This window comes from Zootoca vivipara, chromosome 6 (genome assembly GCF_965207765.1).
Source record: "Zootoca vivipara chromosome 6, rZooViv2.hap1.1, whole genome shotgun sequence".
Lineage (NCBI taxonomy): Eukaryota > Metazoa > Chordata > Lepidosauria > Squamata > Lacertidae > Zootoca > Zootoca vivipara.
The window spans coordinates 40,600,467-40,627,768 of record NC_142589.1 but is presented as its reverse complement, the minus strand read 5'-3'; the positions used below and the strand labels follow the sequence as shown (position 1 = coordinate 40,627,768).

Here is a 27,302-nt window from a genome sequence, read left to right as displayed (position 1 = left end):
ATGCAAATTCCCCTCCATGGTAAGGATATGAAAAAAATAGGTCTCAGATGTAGTGAGGGCCTATGCTGTTGTTTGGTTGCTTAAGATGTGGAGATGATATTTTAGGGCTTCTGAAAATAAGGTGTGTTTTGCAGGGCCGGTTATTTCAATCTAATACTAGATCCTTGTTATAAAAAAAGAATCCTGATAGAATTTGACAAAGTAAGAAATCAATCCATTTTGAGGATGGCAGGGAGTGCTTGCAAATTTCACAATCCAAGCTCCTAGTGTTCAATTCTGTAGAATGAGTCTGCCTGACATTTTCCACCCTGCTGTGAAAGAAATCTGCCCCCTCCCCAATAGCTTAATCTGTAAAAAGGGCTAGGGTGTTTTTGGTTCAGATTCCAAATGAAACATCACAGTTGAAACAACACAGTTGTTTGAGGGGAGGAAATAGATATTTGCTGAATAGCCAGGAACCATAATTTCAAATTTTCAAACAAGAAAGCACGAGTGAAGTCTGGGTAGAATAACAAACCAGTGATATTAAGTTCCGCAATCTCTCTCTCTCTCTCTCTCTCTCTCTCTCTCTCTCTCTCTCTCTCTCTCGTTTATATATAATCTTATATTCTAGGGTTCAACATTATACTTGTGAGATCTTGATTTATTTAAGTTGGTACTGAGCATCTCTCTCAAACCTTCAACCTGGTTTGGAGGAGCCTAATTGTATCAGATGTGACAGAGGGGAGCAGTTGCAGGCTCCCTGATTCTGCCAGCTAAGTTGACAGCCTTCTTGAGAGCCCTACAACCTTCTTTGCAACTTATCCTTGAGAGTCCAGTAGTGCATTGCTTTCTTGAAAGGAAAAGGTGGTGATGGTGGAACATCTAGTTTATTGGGAATTAGAGCCGGCAGTGTAATTGACCTTAATCCTGCTAGAAATGTACCAAACCCTTTACTTTGAGTTCTGTAACCCTCAGTGTCTTATCTTATCTCACATGGGTGGAGTAAAATGGCTGTAAGTAGGATACCCTCTGTTAATGCCAGAAACTTCCCTTACCTCCCCCAAATACAAAGTCTCTATCCCTTATATATCCTGTGTTAAAACTTTCATTCAGATCTTCAGTGCACTGTCAGAGGATTATTTTCTCTGGGACAGAATTACTTCTTGGGTGTTGCTTTAATATAAACACCAAAACCTTTGATTAGATGTGCCTGGAAGCCATTTTGAAGTATGCAAAGTGTAATGTACAAAGTATCTGTGGTTTTTCTTCAAGCAGGGAAAGCTAGAGGGGTAAAATGTAGGGTTCTGTGTGTGTGCATATGCATGCAAATTCTTCTGTAACAAGTAACGTGAAAACTGTTGCTCTTAGACCTGTTTCAGACATTACTGCAGGGCACCCATATTACAATGACTTTGGTGTCACTTGAATGATTAAGATAGTAGTTTCATTGTGGATGCAGTCAGCTGGTTTCCATCTTTTTCTAAGTTAGGGTGGGCAACCTGTGGCATTCCAGATGTTGTTGGAATCTAGTTTCCATCAACCCTAGGGATGATGGAAGTTGTATTCCAACAACATCTGGAGGGCCACAGGTTGTCCACCCCTGCTGTAAAGAGTGAAAGTGACATGAAACATACATGCATATAACAATGGAGGTCTTTAAGCAGAGGCTTGACAGGCATATGTCAAGAATGCTTTGATGGTGTTTCCTGCTTGGCAGGGGGTTGGACTGGATGGCCCTTGTGGTCTCTTCCAACTCTATGATTCTATGATTTCAAAGTGACACATGTCTCCTGAAACAATGGTTCTCTCCAGTACTGTGTGAAGTTACCCTGTAGTTCTCATTTTAAGGAATGGTATCAAATCATTTGAGTGTGGCAGTTGTGTTTTTCTAAGGTATCACCCATGTTCCTCAAATTTTATAGAATAACGTGACCGCCCAAAAGGCCTGGTTTCTGCTCTACGGGGCATTCAACCTGACAGAGAGTGGAAAGGGAAAGTCAGAAATAAGAGAATGAATGTGCACAGATGTAGTTGCAGGTAATTAGGCTTTCCTGCAGCCGAAAGCAAAGAGAAGAGGAAGCTCAGATGCAGCTCAGACCTTCCAAACCTTTCTGTCTGGGACCCTTGGGACTCTTGCTTGGCCACACCTCTCCCCAGGCCATATTCCTCTCTTACTTCATCTGAATCCTTGGCTGCTTTTGTCTGTCTGAAATAAATTCTGCATTAAAGATCTGCATTAAATTAACACCCCCCTTAGTTTAATTTGATTCCTTGTGCAGGCAAACTCTGAACTACTAGCTCGGATCCTATGAATTCCATTGGTACTACGGACACATTCACTCTGTTGCAGCCTTCCTGGATGGCAATAGAGGGCAATGAAATTTTAGTGTTGGTCTTTGTCTGAAAATTTATTGACAGCTTTAACCTCCCTGAAAAGGTTCTAATTCACAATGTGAGTTAATTCACTATTTATAAAGCCTTCCCCCGAGTAAAGGCAGTCAAAATCTGTGCCAACTGCCTGGTGGATATCACTGATCCCACCCTTCGGAGAGCTTTCACCATGGCCCGGTTTCAAACATTGCCAACTGCATACCTGACCGGTAGATTTACAAAAATCCCAGAACACCGTTTATGCCCTTGCTCCATGAAAATTAAAGAGGATCTTATACATTACCTCCTCCATTGCCCCATTTACTCGGGGTTTAGAGACGCGATGCTGCAAACTATACCCAACTCTATAATCAATCCTGAAGATAGAGTAAAATTTTTGTTAGTTGATGCTAACCCACGAATTATCCATGTGGTAGCGGTCTTTATGATGAAGGCCATTAAAGCCAGGGAAAGATTTATGGATGATAAAGCAAAGACCCCTTCATCGTCTGTTTAACTCGTTGCTTGTTTTCCTTCTCTTTCTGTTTTGTGGGATGAAGGTTTTGTTGGGATTGTATGTAATGAATTTTAACATTTTTAATTATTGTTTTTAATTATTGTGTTGATATTTGTGTACAGGCATGGTCCTCACAATAAACGGTTTTGTTGTTGTTGTTGTTGTTGTTGTTGTTGTTGTTGTTGTTGTTGTTATTTATGAAACCTTTAGTTCAGCCTTAAGTTGAAGGTTAGGTTGAGGAACTAATGCTACAGTCCTAAATATAATTACATGGAAGTAAGAACCACCAAACACAGTGGGAATTGCTCCTGAGAAAGCACAAATAGACATTGCAAGTCTTCCTAATGTCACCGAAGATGGCAATACATGGAAGATCCTGCTTCACAAACCACAAATTGCTTCTGTTGAGGCCCAACATAGAATTTATTATGCTGTAGTATGTGTAATACATTAAAGTTGTAGGCAAATTGGAAGAAATCCTTTGTCTTAATTCTAATATTTTTGCCCCCACAGGTATAGCCTTTACAGACCTCCCTGTAAGTACAACTATTTTCAGTATTTTAACAAAAGATTCAAATTGAAGGGAGGGGGAAATTGACTAGGGTGTTTTGATGTCTTCTCTTTGCCATGCCATCTGGAAGTGGTTAGTATGAGGCTGCTTGCTTGATGTGTTTGCAATGAATCAGGTTGGCAAGTTTCTTTTAGCAAAACTAGCTGCAGAAAGGGTGCATGTTATTATCAGGCTCTTCTTGGAACATAATGGAAGTGTAGGGAAAACTCAAATTATTGCAAGGTTGTTTGGAATTCAATACTTTTCAGGGATATGGTTTGCCTGCTTTAAAATAAACAATGCAATACGTCTGTCTAGAATAAAGCAGGACCTCTACATTGCCTTGGCTGCCTCAGCCAAGCTAAAAATAACATGAGTTAGTGAATTGTTCAGCAATGCAAGTTAACCAAGCAAACAAAGAGAATTCCCAGTTTCTGAAATGTTCCATTTTGTTTTTGCTATACAAACTACACCCACAACAATCCAAACATTTTGTTGCCGCTTGGACTTGCTAGTTGGAGTCCAAATCTAACAACTGATCTTAGTCACGATGGCAAATCAAGTAAGAAATTTCTTTTTAGCATGAGCAAAGTTCAAGGGCTCTTGGATAGAAATGGTAGTCTGAGGGTTGCTTTGTTCTATGGAACTTTGTACATGAGTGCCAGAGGCAATAACAAAATGCACACACATTGGTTCCATTAGAAACAGTGCATGTATGTGTAATTGTTTCCCCTCTTTAGAAATGTGCATCAGCATGTGGGCTGTTCTTGCTTACCACTGGAGCATGCGGCAAAGGAAAAGTAGGAATGTACTTTTAAAGTATGAGATTATGCCTTTTGTACGCAGGAATCAGCACCAGAGTACAAAACATGTAAGCAGTTGCACTTCCAAAACATGCAAGACAAACAGGCTTACTAAAAGAAAATTTTGCAAAAGCAGTAGGGAAAACAGATAGACCATTCATGAGTTAGGTTAGGAGTGGGAACCTGTGGCCCTCCAGATGTTGCTGGTTGCAACTCTCAATTGTCCTGACCAGCAGATCTAATGGTCAGGGGTGATTGGATTTGTAGTGCAACAGCATCTAAAGGGCAATAGACTTAACTTGAGTATATGCAAGTGCTAGAATTTGCACTTTGAAAGCTACAGCAAATATACCAGCCTTGTATTTAACAACTCGCTCGGTTGCCATAGGCAACCAAGAATTTCATGCAGGCAAGTGAGCAAGCTGGCAGAAGAGGAGCATTCACTCCATCACTTTTCCATTAGCCCACTTGATATCTGTGCTAGCTGTGGAAGACAAAGTCATTTTCTTCCATAACCATCAAGGAAATGCAGCAAATTAATATAGGGATGGATTGCTTTTTATCTTTTCTGTCAGCCTACTTGATGGAAGGCATTAAAAAAAAACAACCACCCGTTAACAGGCCAGTCGCTTGCATATACATGCTGCCCTCTCTTCCACAGCCAACATGGAACACACAGGGTACTAACCCCTAAGCAGGTTAGCATCCATACTCCCAGATTAGTAACTTTGGGGAACTGGTTTACAAGGCTGGATAATATTGCAATGCCAAATGGAAGTTTGCATTTTGTGGGTACATAGTATAATAGACCAGCTTAATACTTTAAAACTTATTGAGAATCAAAACCAAAATGTATGCAGATCTTACATGTCCCATGGTTGCTTAGCTTTGAAAGCTTTCAAAGTATTTAACAACCAAGGAACAAACTTTTGGGGGGGGAGGGAGAGCTTTGCTTGAAACCTTTAAGTCAGGCTTCCTCAACCTCGGCCCTCCAGATGTTTTTGGCCTACAACTCCCATGATCCATAGCTAGCAGGACCAGTGGTCTAGTCTCAAAACATCTGGAGGGCTGAGATTGAGGAAGCCTGCTTTAAGTGCAGCTGAATTGCAGTCCAAGGTTTCCTTCATATCAGTCTGGTTGTTTTGCTGTTATCTGTTGCTGCAATCAGACACGTCATTTGTTCAGATGATTTGTAGGTAGCATTAGTTCATTTCAGAAAGTGTTCATGATCAGTTAAAGATCCAGTCAAGGAGCAGGGCGCCTGTTTGTTTAAATGTTTGTTTATATACCGTAATTTCAGAGTTCACCCTTAGTTGGGTAGCTGCAAACAATTTAAGAGGTACTTCTTTGCAATGGCTAGTTCCCTCCCCAATTTGTTTCCATGTCCTGCAGCACATCCAAGATTCTGCCTACATGCTGTGTTATGGGCCAGTCCCTTCTCTACCAGAATTCCTAATGAAAGATAGAATGCTACATTTTATAGTCAACCTTGGCTCCCCAGATTTTATTGGACCACAATCTGCATCAGTCATAGCCAGCATGCCTAATGAACAGGGACTATAAAAATTGTAATCCAACAATATCTGGGGAGCCATGCTTGGAAATCTGTTCTAGGTTATGGATTTGGTTAGCACATAGGGACTTCCCTGTGATCTAGAACAGGAGGGTATTGACTTCACTAGTAGAGTGTGAATTACAATACTGTACAATGCAAATTCAATATAGTTCCAGAATCAATAAAAAGAAATGAAAACACCAAAATCATATGATTTCTAGCACACACTGTTAGAAATGAAATTAAGTTGGTTCATATCTGTGAATGATGATGCTCTTTTCAGAGATCATCTGCTTCTCCTGTGCTGAAAAGTTCTTACGCAATCAGTCTGCAACTCCTTGCAAATACTTACCCACGATAAACTTTCTTTGCCCTTTTGTCTACAGTCTACTACTTCTGAAGTTGTCTTCTTTTTCCAGTTAGTAACAGTCCTTGAAGCTTAAGCTGCCTTTTATCTAGTCCTTCCCAATACACTGGTTTTCTTACTGCAGTTATTCTGTTGCCTGGAAGAGTGCTGCATGAGTCTTGCTCTGAATTTTAGCTCTTCAGCTTCTTTTATGCCTAGGCACTGAACTCTTCTCTACCTCTCCAATTACTGTAATTCTGAACCTTTGGATATTCAGTTCTTAGCTGCATGGCAATGAATTTATTTTCTGTGAGGGCTCTTGCTGTAACATCACTTGAATTCAAAATCAGCTGTAAAGGAGAACAACTATATACAATCTTGACTGGTATCAGGAAAGATTTTGGATTTTAAAAATAGTGCGAGTCAGTGGTAGACTGATCCAATCAGATGTGATTTTAGACTTCTTTCTGCTTTGAAATTACAACCTACAGGATAGGGTACTCTTCCAACCCACCTCTCTTCTTTACTGTCACCCTCTACACAGACTGAGGCTGCATCTAGTCAACCAAACTTGCCCATTCTTACCCTCCTGGTGTGAAGAGTAAGAATGTTTCTTGCTGAGAAAAAGTGAGCAGCATATGTCAGGACTTCATAATATTCCCAATAAAGTACCTAGATTTCCAGAGCACACTTGACCATTGCTTCTCACTAAGAGTACTGGGTTTCAGATTTATTTATTTTTAAAATTACATTTATAAATCACCTTTTCCTCAAAGGATCTCAAGGTTGTGTACATGGTTCTCCCTTCCCATTTTGTCCTCACAACAACTCTGTGAGGCAGCTTAGGCCTAGAGACCGTGGCTGGCCCAAGGTCACACAGTGATCTTCATGGCTGAGTGGGAATTGAAACCCTGGTCTCCCAGGTCCTAGTCCAACACTCAAACCATTAAACCACACTAGCACCTGGAAGGGAATGCAAGAAATGGATCTTCTAGCTAGCAAAAAGAAAGCAGCACAGCAAGGTTACCTGAATGAAGATAAGGAATAGAAGGGAATATTGGGGAAGAGTCGTAGCTCAGCAGTAGAGCACATGTTTGCATGCAAATAGGAAAAGACTTATTGGAGATCTGCTACTGAGATACTCAGTACTGAGTGTAGATAGTACTGAGCTAGATGGGGGAATGGTCTGACTTGGTATACAAGGTGGCTTCCTATGTCCCTTTCCACAAAAATGTGGACAAGCTCACTAGAAGGTGAAGTGTAAGTTATTACGGAGGTCAAACGAGTAATTTGGAATGAATGTACAGGATAGATTAGAAAAGCACCATTTATTGGCTGGCATGACTTGTTGGAAAGGAAATGTAGATACAGTGGTACCTCGGTTTTCAAATGTAATCCATTCTGGAAATCCGTTCAAGTTCTGAAATGTTTGAAAACCAAACAATAGCCGACAGCTAGGCCTCAGGATCTTGCACTCAGCAGAAGCCACATGGCATGTTCGACTTCTGAGGCGTATTCAAAAACCAAAGCATTTACTTCCGGGTTTATGGCGTTCGAAAACCGAGGTACCACTGTATGGGTTAAGTATCTTACTTAAGAGCCTCTTAGAGCCTTGTTTTGTAGTTATCTGGTATATAGGCCTTGTGACAGTAATCAACGTTGCTTTCTCTTAGTTGCTGGTATGTTTTTCCTCTGCTGGTAGAAGGCCATTTGATCCCTCTATGTTATTTAAAGCTCACCTGTGATTGTTGATTTCTATTTTGATTGGACTGGGAAATATTGCTTGCCTCCAGATGCTAGAAGCTCTCTTCCAGTTCTCTATAGTAGCTTTGCTTTGTCTAAGCTGTCTTTTTCTTTCTTTCTCAAAACTGTTGGTGCTGTTAAAGCTCTTCCAGCACACATTGCTTGTACCTTTCTCAGAGGCACTTAGAGGATATGTTTACAAAGTATATTTGCCATAGGTAACTACAAGCACAAAGGTAAAATGTTATGGAGGTTTTGGAGTAGCTTTCATTCTAGTCTTGGAAGATTATGAGTACATATTCTGTGACTGTCATTAAGGCAAATGATCCTTCCTTCATTCCCACAGTCTGTTTTAGGAAGACTGAAGTCCCTGGGGAAACTTACAATCTGCAAACTCATGCAAGGATTGAAATGGAGCCATGTGTGTTTAATTTTGCTCTCTCACTTCCCAAACTGCTCTTGGAAGTCACAAAGATTCAGTAAAACCTTATAGCTATGTCATAAAGGTTTGGGGGTTTTTGCTAGTTGGTTCCTCATATATTGTGTTTGGTTTCTTATAAATTGCTCGGAATAGTGCTTGTCACATCTGCCAAATCTGGAGGCTTCATTTGAGCTTCCTCTAAGATTAGCACCCTTGCTTGTTTTCAGCTGATCCTTGGAGGCCCAAAGAAAAATGTATGTTAGCTTTCTTCCCGAAAAGGGCCCTATTTTTTAACTGGGGTTTCTTCTTTTGGCAGGCCAATTTATATCCCACTGTGGGGCTCCAGACACCCGGAGAGATAGTGGATGCCAACTTTGGGCAGCAGCCGTTTGTGTTTGACATCGAAGATTACATGAGGGAGTGGCGAGCAAAGATTCAGGGCACCATTAAGCGGTTTCCCATAGGTGACCGGCTAGGTGAATGGCAAGCCATGCTACAGAAGTGAGTGAGAGCATTAATTTCTTTTTACTTAGAAGCTTCATTAAAGACCATCCATTGCTATAGAGTGGTGTGCTTATAAAGTACATCCTGCAACCCTCTTCCTTTATTTTGGAAAATTTTTGTGTGTTGTTTCTTAATACTAATGAGGAACAAAGAGCTTACTTTTTGCTCAGCACATGTGTTTCATCTTTAAAAAACAAAAACAAACATGTACAAACCTCTTTTTCAGTAGCAATCTCAAGAGTGGAGGGCTGCTTTCAGGAACTGTCTGACTTGGTTGCTTTTTAACCTGTCTGAGGACAAGTCACTGGCATATCACTAAACCAGATGAAGAGGGAAAGGTGATGGTTTGGAGAAGCATAACGGCTTCTATATATTTGTGTCCCAGACAGAAAAGGGGAAATGAAGCACAGAGCTCCAGAGCACAGAATTTGAAGTGACTGAGAATCTGGTGTCCCCTTTTCCCAGATTTTTTTTTTTTTGGATGAAGCTTTGCAAAATCAACAGGCAGTTGACCACTGGTTGTGAATTGGAGACCACAACACCTGGAGGGAAGCATGTTACATTCCAGAATATATATAAATATATATTTTAACATATTTTTATAATGCCCTTTGATTATTTTTGTAGAGTGATTTACAGCACAGTGATTAGTGTTCTATAAAAATGACTTTCAAAAAGGATTAGATAGGCTTAAAGGACTGCTACAGACCTCAGTAAGACAGGCAGTGTATTTAATGGTTCATTATAGGATTTCCAGTAAATTGGTCCATGGTCACTTGCTGTTCACTTATATTAATACAGTATCATTTTGAACATCTTATGCAGTGATACTAAAAAAAAATATGTTTGCAACATTAATGTAGGTTTCCTTCACCATAATGCATGCATTTCCTGGGTGCTCTTTAATAACAGTTTGACTGTTCATACCCAAGCAGGAGTTGATCTCTTCCCTTTGGCTAGCCTAACTCCTGTGCTGCGTGTGTGAATGTAACAGGAGTAGTGTCTTCTGTTCCCTTCCCAAAATGCTTTACTTCAACATATAAGAGTGTGACATTTTCGTTGTAGGAAGCAGGGCCAAGGACAACTCTGGGATACACCGTCTGACTTCAAATTAATGTGATCCTCCCAGTTATATTTTACAGCAGGGATGGCCAAGTTCCAAGAGACTGCAACAATTAAACACAATTAAAAACTGGCAGTGATCTACCAGTGTTGAGCTTTTTTTAGGGAGGCAAATCCCATTTTGGTGGGGGGAAGGATCAGGGCAGGGGAATAAATAATAAGTCGCTCAACATGAGATCACTAATGATACAGTCAATATCGCAGCAAGAGCTCCATCTTCTGGTATAGCAATCTAGGGGGCGAGGCCGGATGGAGGAGCCAGCGATCGACCACAGTCTACAAAAACCTCCTGGGGATCGACCAGTAGATCATGATCGGCCTGTTGGACACCCCTGTTTTACAGCTTTGCCATGGCTCTGTGCTAACAGAGATGCCCATTCTACAATTTGCTTTCTGTATTCTCCCCCCCAGTATGGTCTCTTCCTATCTGGTCCATCACGGGTACTGTGCTACAGCAACTGCCTTTGCCAGGGTGACGGAAAGTACAATCCAGGAAGAACAGATCTCTATAAAGAACAGACAAAGTAAGTTTATTCTTACAACTTCCTCACAACTTTCCCTGAAGACTTGAGAGACAGCCCTTCCTGCCTGCAGCATGACTTCAGTCCAATGTCCACATATTCAGACGCCAAATGGAAGTGGTCACTAGGTAGAACCTCAATATCCTGCACCACTTCCCTTGGGTCCTCTTCTGTGGCTGCCAGTGTTCCAATGTCTCATCATTTCCCTTCACCCCATCCTGCCACTCCCAAACCAAAAGTTTGGTTTGAGAGCTTTAGAAGTAGGATAGCCTACTCAAGGAAAATAGGTACTCTTTTATTTAATCTGCCAAACCTATATTATTTATTTCTCCTTTTTAAAAATGCATACATAAAAAAACCTTGCAGGTTGGTTTGGCTGTCCTTTGCAAAGAACTCACTGCTTTGGGTGCAGAGTTACACCTCTAACTCCATGCAGGATTTATGACACATGAAAGACTCTTCTCTCAATCTTCTCTAAGTGGCTGAATTACTAATATTTATTTGCAATATTTATCTATAATCTTTCTGCCATAAGAACTCCCATGGTGGTTCACAATAAAAATAAAATCATTCTATGTGGTTTTTTTTCCTTTTGCCTCTTAACAAGTTCTCAGAGTAGCTTTCATATAAAGTAATGTAAAGCATCAGTAAACAACTATCAGGTACAAAGTTCACACATCAATAAAATTAATAAAATCAATAAACCAACAGGAAGCAGCATAAAGATACAGTGATACCTCGCAAGACGAAATTAATATTGTTGTGATAATTTTGTCTTGCGAAGCGCGGTTTCCCATAGGAATGCATTGAAATTTAATTAATGCGTTCCTATGGGCAAAAAAAGGGTCCGTCCCTCGCTTCCCCTTCCCCCAGCTCGCCCTCCAGCCTCGCGTCCGGCACGCTCGCTTCCCCTTCCCCCAGCTCGCCCTCCAGCCTCGCGTCCGGCGCGCTCGCTTCCCCTTCCCCCAGCTCGCCCTCCAGCCTCGCGTCCGGCGCCGACTCACCCGCCGAGCCCAGGAGCAGCCACAGCAGCCACATGGCCACTCCAGAAAGTTTTAAGACTCTGCTGAGCGCCTCTGCCTCTCTGCCTAAGCCCGGCCCAGGCCCAGGCAGCTGTGCGGGCGGGGAGGGGGAAGTAGGAGGAGGGCCAGGGAGAGGCTCCCTCCCTCCTTCCCCAGCAGCCGGACCCTCGCGCCCAACCAGACAGACAGACAGCCTGCCTGCCTGCCATCTATGCGCTCACTCTCCCGTTCACGTGCAGCCTCTGGAGCACAGGGTGGCAAGGCTACTTCATCTTGCGAAGCACGGCCATAGAACAATTCGTCTTGCGAGTCTCCCCAAAAATTACAAGACGCTTTCGTCTTGCGAGTTTTTCATTGGAAGAGGCATTCGTCTTGCGAGGTACCACCGTATTGTAACACCAGCAGATAAATCAGTATTACTGTTCAGTTAAAAACTTAAGACAAGAATAACACTTTTTATCTGAAACATAATAGTCTGCGATTGGCACCAGGTGTACCTTCTGGGGAAGAAATATCACCACTGGGGTGCCATCACACTGAAGTCCCTATTTCTGGTCACGTTTATCTATCCTCTGAAGTTAGGAATATCTAGAAAAAGGCCTTTGAACATCATCTACAATTACAGTCGTACCTTGGGTTACAACCACCTTGGGTTGCGAACAATTTGGGTTACGAACTCCGCAAACCCGGAAGTATTTTTCGTTGCACGTACGTTCCGCGCATGCGCAGATGCGGCGTGTGTGCTTTGCGCAAAGCGCGAAAATCACGCTCTGCGCATGCGCAAAATGGCGCTTCGGTTTACAACCTTTTCGGGTTACGAACTGCGACGCGGAACGGATCGTGTTCGTAACCCGAGGTACCACTGTAAATAGGTTCATGTTCTTCAGGTATTCAGATAAAGTCCAACATTTTGCCGGAAGCTCACCAGAAGCCAGTTGAAATGTTGAAGCCAGTTGAAATGTTTCAACATGGGTGAAGTGTTGCATGCAGCTAGTTCAATCAGTGCTGAATTTTGTATCTGGTGTTAGCTGCTTGCAACCAGTTAGGGATGCTTAGGGGTCTGTGTACTAACAAGCTCCTGCCTTAGCTGATGGAAGTGGTGTCAGATCTGGTGTTTAGGACACACAGGTTGCTAATTCACGCCATGCTACCATGTTGAAAATGGTTCTGGACTTCATGACTACCATGACCACCCTGAAGCAGGCCCAGATTCTCAATGGACCCAGACCTTTATGTAGTGGTTCATGCTCTAAATCTGATTTTTGCAATGGGACTTTACTAATTCTGTTTCTACAGTGATGCGGTTTAGACTGAGACAGTGCTATCCTTAAAAAATTGTCCAGTAGCACCTTAGAGACCAACTAAGTTTGTCCTGCGTATAAACTTTCGTGTGCATGCAGACTTCTTCAAATACGCTGAAAAACCAACAGTGTACCTGAAGAAGTGTGCATGCACATGAAAGCTTATACCCAGAACAAACTTAATTGGTCTCTAAGGTGCTACTGGACAATTTTTTATTTATTTTGACTGCATCAGACCAACACAGCTACCTACCTGAATCTAGTGCTATCCTTGTACAGGTCAGGAGAGCCAATTGTGATGAACCATTCCTGGAGACTGATGATTCTAAGGAGTCCTCAGGAAGTTTTGGTCAGCATAGCTGGCACTCCAGGCAACACCTTGATAACTTAGTGAATCATGGAGATGTGCCAGGGCATGGACATAATGGCTGCTAAGCATATTCTCCAGCTGAACAGATCCCAGTCTGCTCCTTGCTATTCCAGGAGTTGGGGCAAAGAAACAGTGGGATGAAGCTAGAACAGAAAAGGAAATCTCAAACCAAGTCTGCCTGTAACTTGTCATAGAGCCTAGTTCATGACAGTCACCGCCATGAAGCACTACATTTTTACCAACATTGTGAAGTTGCACTTAGAAGCTATTCCAAGTTGCACAGCACCTTCTTTGACTTGGTTCCCAGGATTCTCGTATGGACACCCTTAGTGGTCCATTGTGAGTTGTTTGTTAAGCACTTCAAGGGTACAATAATGTGCATGTTTAGACGCCACTGAGTGTAATCCTGACTCAGCATGCATCTAGGCTTCTGTCTAGTCAGTGTTTAGATCAATTTCACTTGTTGCAGCTTGAGGATGAGGACAAGGTGCTTGAAGAGGTCTTGCCCTGTTTGCCTGCCCTTTTCCACCTTGGCGTATAACTTCTTGGAAGTGGAAGCTGATTGATTCCAGGAAATAGGGCCTCTTTATAAGAGTATAGTCCCATCTCCTTTACTAAAGAGACCTCCTTTTAACCTAATGATTGCTTTATAGGTCAGTCATAAACTTCCTCTTTGGGGGCAGGGGCTCAAATGAGTGATAGCAATTCCAGTACAGCCACTAGGTCTAAAACAGTTAGTGTTGCCTGTCTTGCTGCTCTTCTGTGTATTCCATGCACACTCTTTCCTGATGTGCTCACAACTGGGAGAAATATCCACCTAGGTAAGACATCTAGCAGATAAAGTTTTTATTGCCTGTCTGTTTATGGGATTATATGCCGCCTATCATTATAGGCAATCTTATTGTTCCATCCCAGTGATTCTGCTTTCATCTACAGGAATACAGAAGCTGGTCTTGGCAGGAAGAGTGGGGGAAGCCATTGAAGCCACACAACAGCTATACCCAGGACTCCTAGAGCACAATCCTAATCTCCTTTTTATGTTAAAGTGAGTACATCCAAATCCTTTCAAGTATGGTAAGACCTGCAATGTGATGAACATAAGAACATAAGAAGACAGAGGTTTATACTGGAACTACTGACTGTGATCTATCAAAATGAGTCTAATGTTACAATGATACAAACATTCCAGGTTTTTACTTTGGCTATTACAATTAGAAGCTGTCAGGAGAAGATCATTGCACTTTGAATGGTGCTTAATAAATTTATTAAATGAAGGAAAAATAAGTGATGTGTAGTGCTGAAAAGGTGACCCCATTGGTTAGGGTAGCAGGCTTGAGCCACATTCCAACTTATGCCAGAAGAGCTGGGGGTGGTAAATCATCCAGCGAAAGGTTGCTTTACCTATAGAATGATGCTTTAAACATCTCTCTCTGTTGACATTATTTGTAATGGCACCATTTTCCTCCATGGTATTGTTCCTTGTCCTTCTCTGTACTTCAAAACCGGCATGCAGACCTGAATTGCTTGCTTTCGTTATTAGCACTCATAAAGCACCTAACATTTTAAATTGCTGTACAATGGCAATTTAAGACCACCCTTGTTCTAATAATTTAGTACAGGTAGATCATGTTGATGTTGTAGTTCATCAACATCTGGAGAGCCAAAGGTTCCCCACACTGGATCTAGTTGGTCATACTAAGTAGTGGTCTGAACCTGTAACACTTTCACAGAGGCTCAGCTTTTTTTACTCTTAACACACTTCAAAATGACAACAGATTAGACAACTGGGCCAGAGCAAACAAGATGAATTTTAACAAGGAGAAATGTAAAGTACTACGCTTGGGCAAAAAAAATTGAAAGGCACAAATACAGGATGGGAGACACCTGGCTTGAGAGCAGTACATGTGAAAAGGATCTAGGAGTCTTGGTAGACCACAAACTTGACATGAGTCAACGGTGTGATGCAGCAGCTAAAAAAGCCAATGCAATTCTGGGCTGCATCAATAGGAGTATAGCATCTAGATCAAGGGAAGAAATAGTACCACTGTATTCTGCTCTGGTCAGACCTCACCTGGAGTACTGTGTCCAGTTCTGGGCACCACAGTTCAAGAAGGATACTGACAAGCTGGAACGAGTCCAGAAGAGGGCAACCAAAATGGTCAAAGGCCTGGAAATGATGCCTTATGAGGAACGGCTTAGGGAGCTGGGTATGTTTAGCCTGGAGAAGAGAAGGTTAAGGGGTGATATGATAGCCATGTTCAAATAGGATGTCATATAGAGGAGGGAGAAAGGTTGATTTCTGCTGCTCCAGAGAACTGGACACGGAGCAATGGATTCAAACTACAAGAAAGAAGATTCCACCTAAACATTAGGAAGAACTTCCTGACAGTAAGAGCTGTTCGGCAGTGGAATTTGCTACCAAGGAGTGTGGTGGAGTCTCCTTCTTTGGAGGTCTTTAAGCAGAGGCTTGACAGGCATATGTCAAGAATGCTTTGATGGTGTTTCCTGCTTGGCAGGGGGTTGGACTGGATGGCCCTCGTGGTCTCTTCCAACTCTATGATTCTACTGGGCTTTTGAATGGAACATTAAATTCATGCATCATCTTGTGGGTGACATCTCTAGCAGAAAAATTTGCTTTTGACACTAGAATGCTGATTTTCTGTTTTGGGTGTTTCTAAGGATCCTTGTTTGTTCTAGGCTGCAGCTACTAAAGTGTGCGAAAATGCTTGTATGCTTCTCATGAACCATTGCACAGTATCCATTGCTCTGGCATTTTGTGTTTCAATTCTTTCTCTTCCCCTCTCCTTGTACACAGGTGCCGGCAGTTTGTGGAGATGGTGAATGGAACAGACAGTGAAGTACGTTGTTTCAGTGCCCGCAGCCCCAAATCCCAGGACAGCTACCCTGATTCCCCCAACCTAAGTCCAAGGCACGGCTCTAACAATTTGCACATTCACAGCACTGGTAAGTATTGATTTCTCTGCTGGGTAATCAGTTATAGTAGAACCTCTACTTATGACTGCCTCTACTTGGGCCCGATCCAAGTCGTGACCGCGGCAGACCCGGAAGTAAATACCGGGTTTGCTGCAATTTGTGCATGTGCAGAAGCGGCTTCTGCCATTTGTGCACACGCAGAAGTGGGTGCCGCTGTCTGCACATGCGCACAACGGCGCTTCTACCAGCAACCCGTTTCACCTAAAGGACGGGCCGCTGGAACGGATTATGGCGGTAAGTAGAGGTTCCACTGTACTTGGCTTTCTTCTACAGAGCACTCTAGCCGCATTCAGGCATTTTGCAAACGAACCCTAACTAACCCTTTTAGTACTTTTCCATCTCCCTGCCCAAGGGTACTTATTACACAGTGTGCACCCATAATGAAGCACTTCAGATGTTTGGGGAGAATTATTGGTGTGTTCACACCTCACCTCACTTGTTCGGAATTCTCTTCCTGTAGTGTGAGAGAAGAGCCAAAACTCAGGAGGGTGTGGAGAAGTACAGTACTGTCCTATAGGCCTTACCACTGTGTTCATTCAGTGCCCTGTCTGTACATAAGAACATAGGGAGCTGCCTTATACCAAGTCAGACCACTGGTCCATCTACGTAGCTCAGTACTGTCCATGTTGACAGGCTGTGGCTCTACAGGGGCTCAGGCAGGGATTCTCTCAAACCCTACCTGGAGAGACCAAGGATGAAATCTGGGATCTTCTGCATGCAGAGCTATGGCCCTTCCCCACTGTAGGTTCTGTAAGCCTACATGGAAGGCCAAGCTAGAAAAGACCTTGACTTGTAACTGGATATCCTGTCTAATTTAAAACTTAACAAAAGTCACCAGGGGAAACAGGCATTCAGTTAGATCAGGGCCACAACACTATAGGACGGGGGCTGGGGCCAACCTTTTCCTCTTGTGCCATTTGCCCATTTTAAAACTCCTTCCACTTCCAAGAATAATTGTCTCTTAAGTGTTTTCCTAATAAGGAAGATAGCAGGAAGAGAGAGGGTAGTGTAATCTCCTCCCAGCACCACAGTCTTGATCAGAACCCACACACAGAAATGTAAGTAAATGGCAGATCCATGGGTGGGGTGAGAGAGAGGTGTAAATCCTCTGGCCTTGCAATGCTGTCTCAAGGACCACAGAATTGCTCCTTAAGGTGCTTGTCTTTAGAGGTTTTGTCCGATAGGGATGTCCTTGTCACATAACCATTGCATTAATTAATATCCATCTTGCTTAGGCACATTCCTCATACTGTTTTATCTTGCCAGTGCCTGTCTACTGATAGCAAGTACTTGGCCACTTGCCTTTGCCTGGATATGTGTGTTCTGTGCACATTTCAATAAGATGTATTGTAGTGTGTGGTTTTCAGCTTTGAGTAAGCATTAGATCAGACCAAGGTCTTGCTGCTTGTGGTTAGCTGCATCAGAAATAGGGATTAAGTAGTCTAAGGTGGACATTAAAGTGGGTTTATCCAGATCCCCTCGCAACATTAAAACATAGCAGGGGTACCAGTCCTCATTCTTTTCCTTCTGTTTCAGGAGCGGACAGCCCAAGCTGTAGCAATGGAGTAACTTCCATAAAAAACAAACAGAGCCACTGTAAATATCCAGCACTGAGCTCGTCGTCATCATCCTCTTCCTCGTCATCCCCTTCATCGGTGAACTACTCAGAGTCTAACTCCACAGATTCCACCAAGTCCCAGCAGCATAGCAGCACCAGCAACCAAGAGACCAGGTAGCACGGAAACGCTCTTTCTAGTGAGAAGTGTGTAGCAGGCAGCTGTAACAGAGTGGAAACTGATATAGCGTCCTGCTTCTTACGCCCAGGCATTTGCAAATGCACAAGCAGCAGACACACACACACAAATCCATTTTTCAGACCCAGTTGAATTCCCTTTCAATATAATTTGACACGTGTTAATCGCAGCAAGTATATAAATTTTATGATTTCAGTCTGAAAATTCACCAAGAACTTCTGTTGATCTGCAGTGTGCTTTGATCCTCACTGGTGCTGTCTTTCCTGTTAGCTATTCCTCTCATTCCCCCCAGGAAGACTCCTTTGCTTTCTAAGATCCTCCTTTTTTTGCACAGTGACAGTGAGATGGAGATGGAGGCAGAGCACTACCCCAATGGAGTCTTGGAGAATTCTGCTACAAGGATAATGAATGGCACTTACAAACATGAAGAGATTCTGCAGACAGATGATTCCAGCATGGGTAGGGTTCAGTGTGGAAAGCATCTTCTCATCTCTTTTCCAGGGAACACTCAGCTTAGCAAGAGTGGGTGATGTTCCCTAAAGAAACTGCTACTTGGGGTGCCTCTTCCAGTCCAGAAACCCCCAGACAGGGCATGGGATGCAAAAAAAAAAAAGTTTCTAAAATGAGTTAGATCATTAGAATATCAAACAGTAAAATTTTGAAAATGATGAGGTAATTTTCTTGCACCAAGACTGAAGTGCCAATATAATTTATAGCTGCCAATGGATAGCATTTTAAAACTAAATGCCAGAGATTTACCAACTGCCTGCTGCAAAACTAGAACAATGCAACTGTTTAAAATGTCTGCATTTTTATTAGTACCTGAATATTAACCTCAACATTTCATTGTCCTGTTATATGTCACTTAAAAGCTATACTGTAATTTCTGTTTTTAAACCAGTAGCCAGGCGTGTAAATCCAAGCAAACATTTCTTTCTTTTGTTTATCTTACACTTAGAGCTGCACTTCACATGTGCTTTTGGATTTTGGTCCAGTCTTAACCATTTTACGCTTCATGTTTTTGGAGGTAGCTAATGCTGGAAACTTGGCAGCCCCAAAAGACTTTTGCCCACGCTTCTAGTGGTGGGACTCCCCTGACCCTTCTGCTATTGACCTCATTGGAATTGAACTAATTGGCTTTTTGGGAGGCAGAGATGGAGGAAGGTGATTGCTTTGGTGCTCCAGCCCTTCCCTTATTTTCACTTTCCCTTCCCTTCTTCTTTCCTTTGCTCTAGAAGATGGCTGTCCTCAGAGGCAGCTCTGTGGAGGGAACCACGCCGCCACCGAGCGGATGATCCAGTTTGGGCGGGAGCTGCAGAGCCTGAGCGAGCAGCTGTGCAGAGAGCATGGGAAGAATACGACACATAAAAAAATGTTGCAGGTGTGCCATGGGGCTGAGAACCCCATTCACATTCATGACCCAGAACTTGAAACCATTCATTCATTCATTCAAAATATCCCCATTTCACCTTTCAATATAAAATTGCCATGGTGGTTGCTTGCAATAAAAAATAAAAGCAGTATAATAGGAAGCTGCCTTATAGTGAGTCAGACCTTTACTCCATTCAGCTCAGTCTATACTGACTGGCACCAGCTCTCCAGGTTTTCAGGCAGAGGACATTCCCAGCCCTACTGGGAGATTCCAGGGGTTGAATTTGGGACTTTCTGCATGCAAAACAGGTGTTCTACCACTCTTGCTATGGCCCCGAAATAAAAAGTAAAAATAAAAGGCAATAGAGCAGTGTCGCAGGAGGAGTTTAAACAACTAATAAAACCATCAACACCCAATTGGTCACTTAAAACTGTTTTAAAACCCAAGGAAAATAGTACTGTGTTGACCCTGACACCTAAGGGTTCTAGATTTGCTACCAAGAAATAGCTAGTAAAAGAGTTCCACAGATGAGATACCACTGCCAAGGAATCCCTGGAGCCCTCTGTTTCACGTCAGGTGAAAGGGTTGCACAAGAAGGACATTCTTTGCCCTCCCGTTTTTCAGAAAAGTCACCTTGGTTTGCACTTATCATAGTTCATAACCCAAACCATCATTCAGGCTTTCAGAGATAGAACAGGCAAAGACATAGATTAGCGTCACTTGCCTGCTTTCATTTCTGTATACTCATCACTTAGCTTTATCTTTGCGCCTGCATCCATGGTGCAGTAGCCATAACTGCAGTTTGTCACATGAGATGGGATTCCTTAAGCTTGGTTTTTCATACTGCCTGAACTGAGCCATTGCATATCTTGATTGGACCAAGAATAGTAGCTAAATAGCAACAGGACAAACTGTTCTTTGTCCTCTTTGGGTTAAAAACTATTTAGTTCAGTATTTTAAAACATGTTGGGAATCCATATAATCATTTCCCTGCAATTTCTTTAGATCCACTTTCTCCCAAGCAGAGCAATGAGTTCATGTGACATACTGAGTATGTGTTCTCTAGTCTCAATTTGAAGAGACTCAGTAATTTCTGGTGGCCCATTCCAATACTTAGAGAATCCTGGTGTTTTGTGTATGTGTTGTATGTGTTGTTCAAGCCTCTCTTCTTTCACTCAGGATGCGTTCAGCTTGCTGGCCTACTCTGATCCATGGAACTGTCCCGTTGGCCAGCAGCTAGATCCAATCCAGCGGGAACCCGTGTGTGCTGCACTCAATAGCGCTATATTGGGTAAGGTGACGAACGGTGAGGTAGCTCAGACCTTTCTCTTCTGCATGCACCTGTTTCTGCAGTGAGGCTACTGATGCTGGAGGGAAGCTGGCAGAATTATTGCTTACCTTGCAAAATCACTGCAGTGTTCTTTAATTTCCCCCAACATTTCACTTAGATTTCCCAATGTTCCATGAAGACCTCCTGAAATATATAGTGTTAAGCCGCTGCCATAGTTTTAAGGACTGCTGAGCGAATCCATAGCCACCGTGTGTGCTTTTGCTGCACACATATTTATCATCACAGAGGTGAAAGCTGGAGTGGGGAGCAGACTTGCAAAATCTCACCTCACCCATGAATTCAGTAGGTAGCTTGAGCTTTAGCCACCCTTTCTGTAAAGAGGGCACAATGCCACTAATCTGCCTTACAGGGTTATCATATAGAGTAATGTGGTAACATATGTAATGAATTTGGGAAACCTCGATAAAACTTGAAGGCCTGGTCCAACAGATGCTGAGCTTTCGTCGGTCTCACTGCTTACCATGAAATAAAGCTATGCCTGTGTATAATTTTCATATTGAAACCAGTGGGCTGCAACATTGCTGAACTTGGGCCAGATTCATGGATCTTTCCCTTCATGCATTCCAGAGCCTATGTCCCTCCAGATGTTGCTGGACTACAGCTCCCATCACTTCTGACCACTGGCCGTGCTGGTTGGGGCTGGTGGGGGTTTGGAGCCCATTGACAACTAGAGGGACCCCCACTCCTCTTCTGTGCTTTTCAGTCCTCTACGGGGAAGAGCCTTCTTGCAGCTTTGGGGTGGGGTGGGGGGTTTGGAGTAAAGTAGCTTTTATCAATGACATGCTCTTTGTGCATCGCCTCATTGTCACAATGCCCTCTTTCTCTTTCTGCAGAGTCTCAGAACCTGCCAAAGCAGCCCCCACTGCTGCTTGCCCTGGGCCAGGCCTCGGAGTGCTTGCGGCTCATGGCCCGCGTGGGCTTGGGCTCCTGCTCTTTCGCCAGAGTGGATGACTATTTGCACTAGCCACTGAGTGAGACAGAGTGACCCCTCCAGTGCTGCCACCATCACTTCCCCCTGCCTCGCATTTCCCCACTGCCCCCAAGGGCAAGCTGCCCAGCAGAAGGACACATTGCTGACTGAGGGGGAATCCTTGTGATGCCTTCATTTTTCACCTTGGAAACTGCTGGCAGGGCCTTCCCCCCCCCCTGTCGTCATCACCACCACAGCCTGCTCTGCCCTGCAGCCATTGCAGCACTCAGTATTTTCACTGGTCATTCTGATGTAGCGCCTTTCCTACTTTAGGATTTTATTTTATTTTATTTTCTGACTGAGCCACCAGTATTTATATCTGGAGAGTTTGTGCTGAGCTGGTTTCTACTAATTTAGAGATAAAAGTGTATCTGTTGGTGATGGCCTGCTTTTATTTTCACGAGGGGAAACTGCCGGCACGCATGTCACCAGGGCAGTGTTGTTCTCTAGTGCTAGTCCCCTTAAAGGCAAGAGGCTTCGTGTTTTGACCGGAGACCAACCTGTGCCACCACATCTCTACTGCCTGAGCAGAAAGGCTCGTTTGTCTCTCTTTTGCCATGTGATATTCAAGTTCAAGAACTGATAGGTGGCCATTGGAATTTCTATGGAGAAAAGCTGAGAATGAGAATGAAAGGTGTGCAGTATCTTGGTCTCATCTTCTAGTAAAATGGCCTGATACTCTGAGACAGATGGTGATGGTCTTAACCGAGCATACCCATCCCCTTAAACATGGTTGAGAGCAGGAACAATGTCTTGACTAAACACATCCAACATTATAACACAGGCAGCTAAGATGATGACCTCCAGATGTTGGACTCCAGTTCCCATCAGCCCCAGCTAACATGATCAGTGGTCAGGGATTGTGGGATCTGTAGTCTTAACAACATCTGGAAAGCATCATCTTAACTACCCATGCATTAGAGGAAGGGATCCTAGGCCCAATGCCGTTTGATTAGCACATTTAATCCAATATGGGCATTTAGGTGGCAGCTAGCATCTAACAAATGGGACTTGTCCCATAGAGATGTTGAAGGCAGAATGACTTTACCTGTCTTTTAAATGGAATACTGTCACATGATGTGGAAACTGGGAAATGTGTGTCACTCCAGCCTTTTCTATTTGAGCTGGAGACTCTCCTAGGAGTTTTCACTTGGACTGCTGTCTGCTTTTTTATACAGTTGCACGCCCCCCCCCCTGTGTTTGGGGGTCATTCATAGTTGACAAGCTCCCAGTCCAGGTTTGGGGCTCAGGTAGATCAGATCACACCTCCCTCTTTACCTGTGGCTCTTTGCTCCACACTGAACTTGAATTCCGTCAGATGCTTGAATGACAACTGATCAGCCACAAACGAAAATGTGAAATTGAGGATAGAAGCCAATATTTAGTTTTTCCTTTTAAAAAAGGTGTACAGTTTTTACTCCAAGGGGTAGCCATTAAAAAAAAAGGACAGACACTTCTAAACCAGAGTATTGCAGAAATCCTTGCAAAATGTTGCTAGGCATAATGGGTGAAAAACTCAGGTGCCAGCCTAATTTATATGAGGGTGTATATATGTACAGTATATCAAGAGAGGCGCACTACAAAAAGCAATTTTGCCAGATTATAGTATGGATTATGCAACTTCAGAATTGTTTGCTTGCTGGCATATTTCAACATCTTGTCTAGCTTTTAATATACATTTCTGATGGGAAAAGTGACTCCTATAAAATCAACAAGCAAGACATTTAGCTCAAGTGGTTTTTCAGTATTGCAGAAGCTTACGGGGAATGTGCTAAATAAGAAGTGTGCCCCTTGAGGTGAAGAACAATGGTCACATTAGAACAGGCATAGGCAAACTGGCCCTCCAGATGTTTTGGACTACAATTCCCACCATCCCTAGCTAACAGGACGAGTGATCAGGGATGATGGGAATTGTAGTCCCAAACATCTGGAGGGCTGGAGTTTATCTATGCCTACATTAAAAAGAAGCTGGCAGTTTAGTTTGGGGCTTGCAGGTATCATGGTGAATAACACACATATGTGCAGTAGACTTGGAGCATACAGAATAAGCATCACATTCAAGAATGTGACCTGTACCTGTAATGGGAATGATCCTACACAGTGCTCATCAGTTGTAGACCACCTCTATTTTCATGTGTTTGTGTGTAAAGTAGTGGTGGTGGAAGTAAACACACTGTTTTTATCCCTTGTTCTGCTGGGCTGACTATTACTGAGAGAATACAGAAACACTTTAAAATTAAAGAGATGCCTGTGGAAGACACAGTTTCAAATTCAATCCCCCCTGCCCCTGGACTGATAGTGTTACATAACTGGCTATGATTGCTCTCTTGCACAGGTTAGATCAAAGCAAAATATCATCTTGGCTGCATTGAATAAAGGAAAGCATTATCCTTTTTTGCCAGCTGCCATCAATAACTGGTCAACACGATACTCAAATGTGTAGTGTTGTTTTAACAATTCTATCCTGTCTTAGATCTTTTTTTAAAGAGTGCTCAGTGCTAGCTTACACATCAATAAGCAAATCCTGTTTAAAACACGGATTTTAAAATCCATCCCTAATTGTGTCTTGGTGTGAAAACTGACATCTTCATATCTCCAATCTCATTTTCTGCACCAGCAACCTATCAACCGGCTGCTATTGCTGTATGTAGCTCTTAACATTTAATTTTTAAATTTTACCTATTTTGGATGAGTCTTTAACCAGTGATCCCCTGCCTCCATAACATTCCTTTTTACAGAGTTGCTTTGAATATTTTCTCAGAAACAAGTTACCCACATTTATGGTGGGTAACATGCTTTTGATCTAAAGCAATCTGCTTTGATAATGCATGAAAGCTTGAAATCCTGTAGACATTGGAGGTACTCTATGTCGCACTTGAGGAAGACTTTCAGTACCAGCCAACTCAGCTCAAGAGTTTCCTTGTGGTACAACTGCTGTTTAGACCCAGAAACTCCTGGAGTGTGTAGGCAAAATGTGGCTGTTGGTATCAAAGCCTATAACAATTGTTCTTAAATTAACAGACAGTATAAATGTACTTTAGAGGTTATAAAATTAATTCAATCAAAAACACTATGGAATTTGTGAAACAAAACCTTCCCAGATGTGTTCATATTCATATTGATGAAATAGTATTCTCTTTTCAGAGCAGCTAACTATGAATACTCCACTTTGGATACAGAATCTTCATTTTTTTAGTAGGTGGTCATCAGAGCCATTATGATCAAGAGCAACAAGAAATAGCATGCATAGGTGATATCTGTCTAGGCTTTGGGTTGAAATTGCAGAATTTACAACAGTCTCCCCTTCCAGGGCATTTGCCATATAGATGGGATAGAGATTGCAAGTCTCTTAAGTTGTGTCTAGAATCCAACAGTGTCACTGCTGATTGCTCTTCAATCTGGCAGTAAAATACGGTAGTCTCTCTAGTCTACAGCTGTTTCAAACCATTCTTTGAAATACTATGCTGAAGAATGCCGATCCCCATACTATAGAAGCTCTTAACACTGTACACATGAGAATTTCCACATATAAGGAGTGTTATATCTGATCTCCTATTAGGAGCAGGAGATATAAGACAAGTGGGGATATGGTTCTATAAAAAAGAGGGCCACAGATTAGCCACCCCAGTCCAAGAATGTAGATGTGGTACACTCTCTACTAATTCACTCTGACCCCAAACAGTTCCTTTTGTGCAAAAAAAAGAGTGATTTTGCTTTTAGATTAACATCTATCTTTTGGACAAGCTATCTGTCTTGCAGGATGAGATTACCAGACCATTGAGCTTTGGTTCTGTAGGCCTTTTGTAACACGGCAGGTGGCACTAGAGATTCAGTAAGGTACATGTTTCTGATGCTTCCCTAGATCAATCATTTTAACCACAGGTGGGGTAGCATGCCTCCCAACAGCACCCAAACACCCATCCCTTCATCAGGCCCATGCTGCTCTTATTCATCTTCCATATATACTTCGTAACTTACTCGAGAAATTCTTTGTTCTAAATTAGTGGCAGGTTTCAAGCGCCGGGCCTACCAGTTGGTGATCTGTTGGCCAAAACTGGTCGCCTGGATGCTAGTTGCCAAACCTGTTTTTTAAATAAGGGAGGAAATGGAGCAAAAAGGGTGGTGTGGAAATTGTTGTTGACATGGCAATAGAGGCATGTGCACCACACTTCCCGTCTCAACCTTCAGGCAAAATTAGTTGCTGAGTAGGACTCTCATACAACTAAGTAGCTTTTGTATGGTGGGGCCACACTGCTTGGGGAAGTACTCTGAAGCATATTGAAAAGAAAAGGTTGGCATTTACTACAAGGAAACATTAAGGTTTAAAACTATGGGTTGTTTTTTGCATTTTTAATTTTGGGGTGTCTGTGTGCTCATCTTGAATCTGCTGACGGCAACGTGAAGTGGGTGGCAGAGTGTGACTGGATTGCAACTTGGATGTCAAGCTAGGACAAAAACAAAACAAAACCCTACCCAGTGAAGTGCTTATTTTAATTCAATGATCTCCCACCCTACCCCTACCTTTTCCAGTTGTTCAAAACTCAGGTACCAGCTCTAGCATGGAATGTCAGGACACTTTTTTTGTTAACTTTTTTATAGCATCATCGACTGTACAACAACAACAAAAATCCCAATCACCAAATAAAACAGGCTGAGCTGAACCTCAGCTCCATCAGGCTCCCATCATCACTTGGAGTTCTTTCTCTTCATTGAGGACATTGACTCAGTGGACATCCTACCAAGCTGTGCACATTGGTTCAGTCTCTGCTTAGTATTTGTGAGTTCAGTTATCCAACGCTAGCATGAAACCTTCCAAGGGAAGGAAATTTTAACTGAATAAAAATAATATTTGGGGGGGGGGGTTTTACTGGAAATATGGTTTTAAAAAACCCACATTCTGTTGTATTTTGACAGAATTATTTTTATTAAAATATACATCCATGTGCACCTGCCGGTGTCCTGTGTCACTCCTGTGCTTCATTCTGGTACTGTTTGTGTATGTTGTCTGCTTGGGGAAGGGCCACAGCTCAGTGAAAGGGCACATGCTTTCTATGTAGAAGGTCCTAGATGCAGGCTACAGGTATCATTGCAAAGCACTCCTATTGGAAATTCTGGAGACTCACAGCTGGTCAGCATAGACAATACTGATCTAGATGGTGAATCAGTTGTCTGACATGATACAATACAGCTTCCTCTATGTGTGTTTGCGCATGTGCACACATTTACATTTGTGTCCATACTCCGTGCGCCACAACATTAGTTTGTACATTGTGCAGGATTGTAAATATTAAAAAGCACATTTCATTGTGTGCTTCCCCACACCTTAAATATTTACAATAGGCCACTGTGATCTTGTATTTATCCAGCTATTACATCATTATGAAATTGGGCGATGACAAGCTTTAGGTAGGCAGTACCTACAAGAATGAATAACATTTCATAGGTTAGAGCAGTGGTTGCTCACAAGTGCATGTTCATCCACAGAGGCTTTCCCTGCTGAAATTAGGCTTGAAAGAAGCATTGGGTTGTGGTAAGTGCTTGTTTGCAGTGTGTGTGTGGTGCCCAATACACAACTCTATTTTCAAATGTGTCCACAGACCCCAAAAAGGTTGGATTGGAAATGTAGGCTTTATCCAGATAAGCTCATGCCATGAAGGATTCCCGTTAGACAAAGGAAGATTATAACTTGCATACATTGACTATCAAGGGTCTTAAGTCTTTGGGTGATGTCTAT

The 27,302-nt window shown here is 42.7% G+C and overlaps 1 protein-coding gene across 3 annotated transcripts in view; it reads left to right on the top strand.

The window, feature by feature from the left end:
- Window positions 1-26,515, top strand: part of RANBP10 (RAN binding protein 10) — a 50,542-nt gene extending 24,027 nt beyond the window's left edge. For 2 of the 3 annotated variants that reach the window (XM_035120169.3, XM_035120171.3), the window contains 10 exons: window positions 3,383-3,405; window positions 8,604-8,788; window positions 10,325-10,437; window positions 14,064-14,172; window positions 15,943-16,091; window positions 17,658-17,853; window positions 18,210-18,334; window positions 19,111-19,256; window positions 20,427-20,538; window positions 21,432-26,515. In XM_035120169.3, the coding sequence (XP_034976060.2) occupies window positions 3,383-3,405; window positions 8,604-8,788; window positions 10,325-10,437; window positions 14,064-14,172; window positions 15,943-16,091; window positions 17,658-17,853; window positions 18,210-18,334; window positions 19,111-19,256; window positions 20,427-20,538; window positions 21,432-21,562 (1,289 nt within the window). In that variant the 3' untranslated portion in view covers window positions 21,563-26,515. The remainder of the gene's footprint in view (window positions 1-3,382; window positions 3,406-8,603; window positions 8,789-10,324; window positions 10,438-14,063; window positions 14,173-15,942; window positions 16,092-17,657; window positions 17,854-18,209; window positions 18,335-19,110; window positions 19,257-20,426; window positions 20,539-21,431) is intronic. The other variant, XM_035120170.3, reaches the window with a different exon arrangement.
- Window positions 26,516-27,302: the final 787 nt, after the last annotated feature.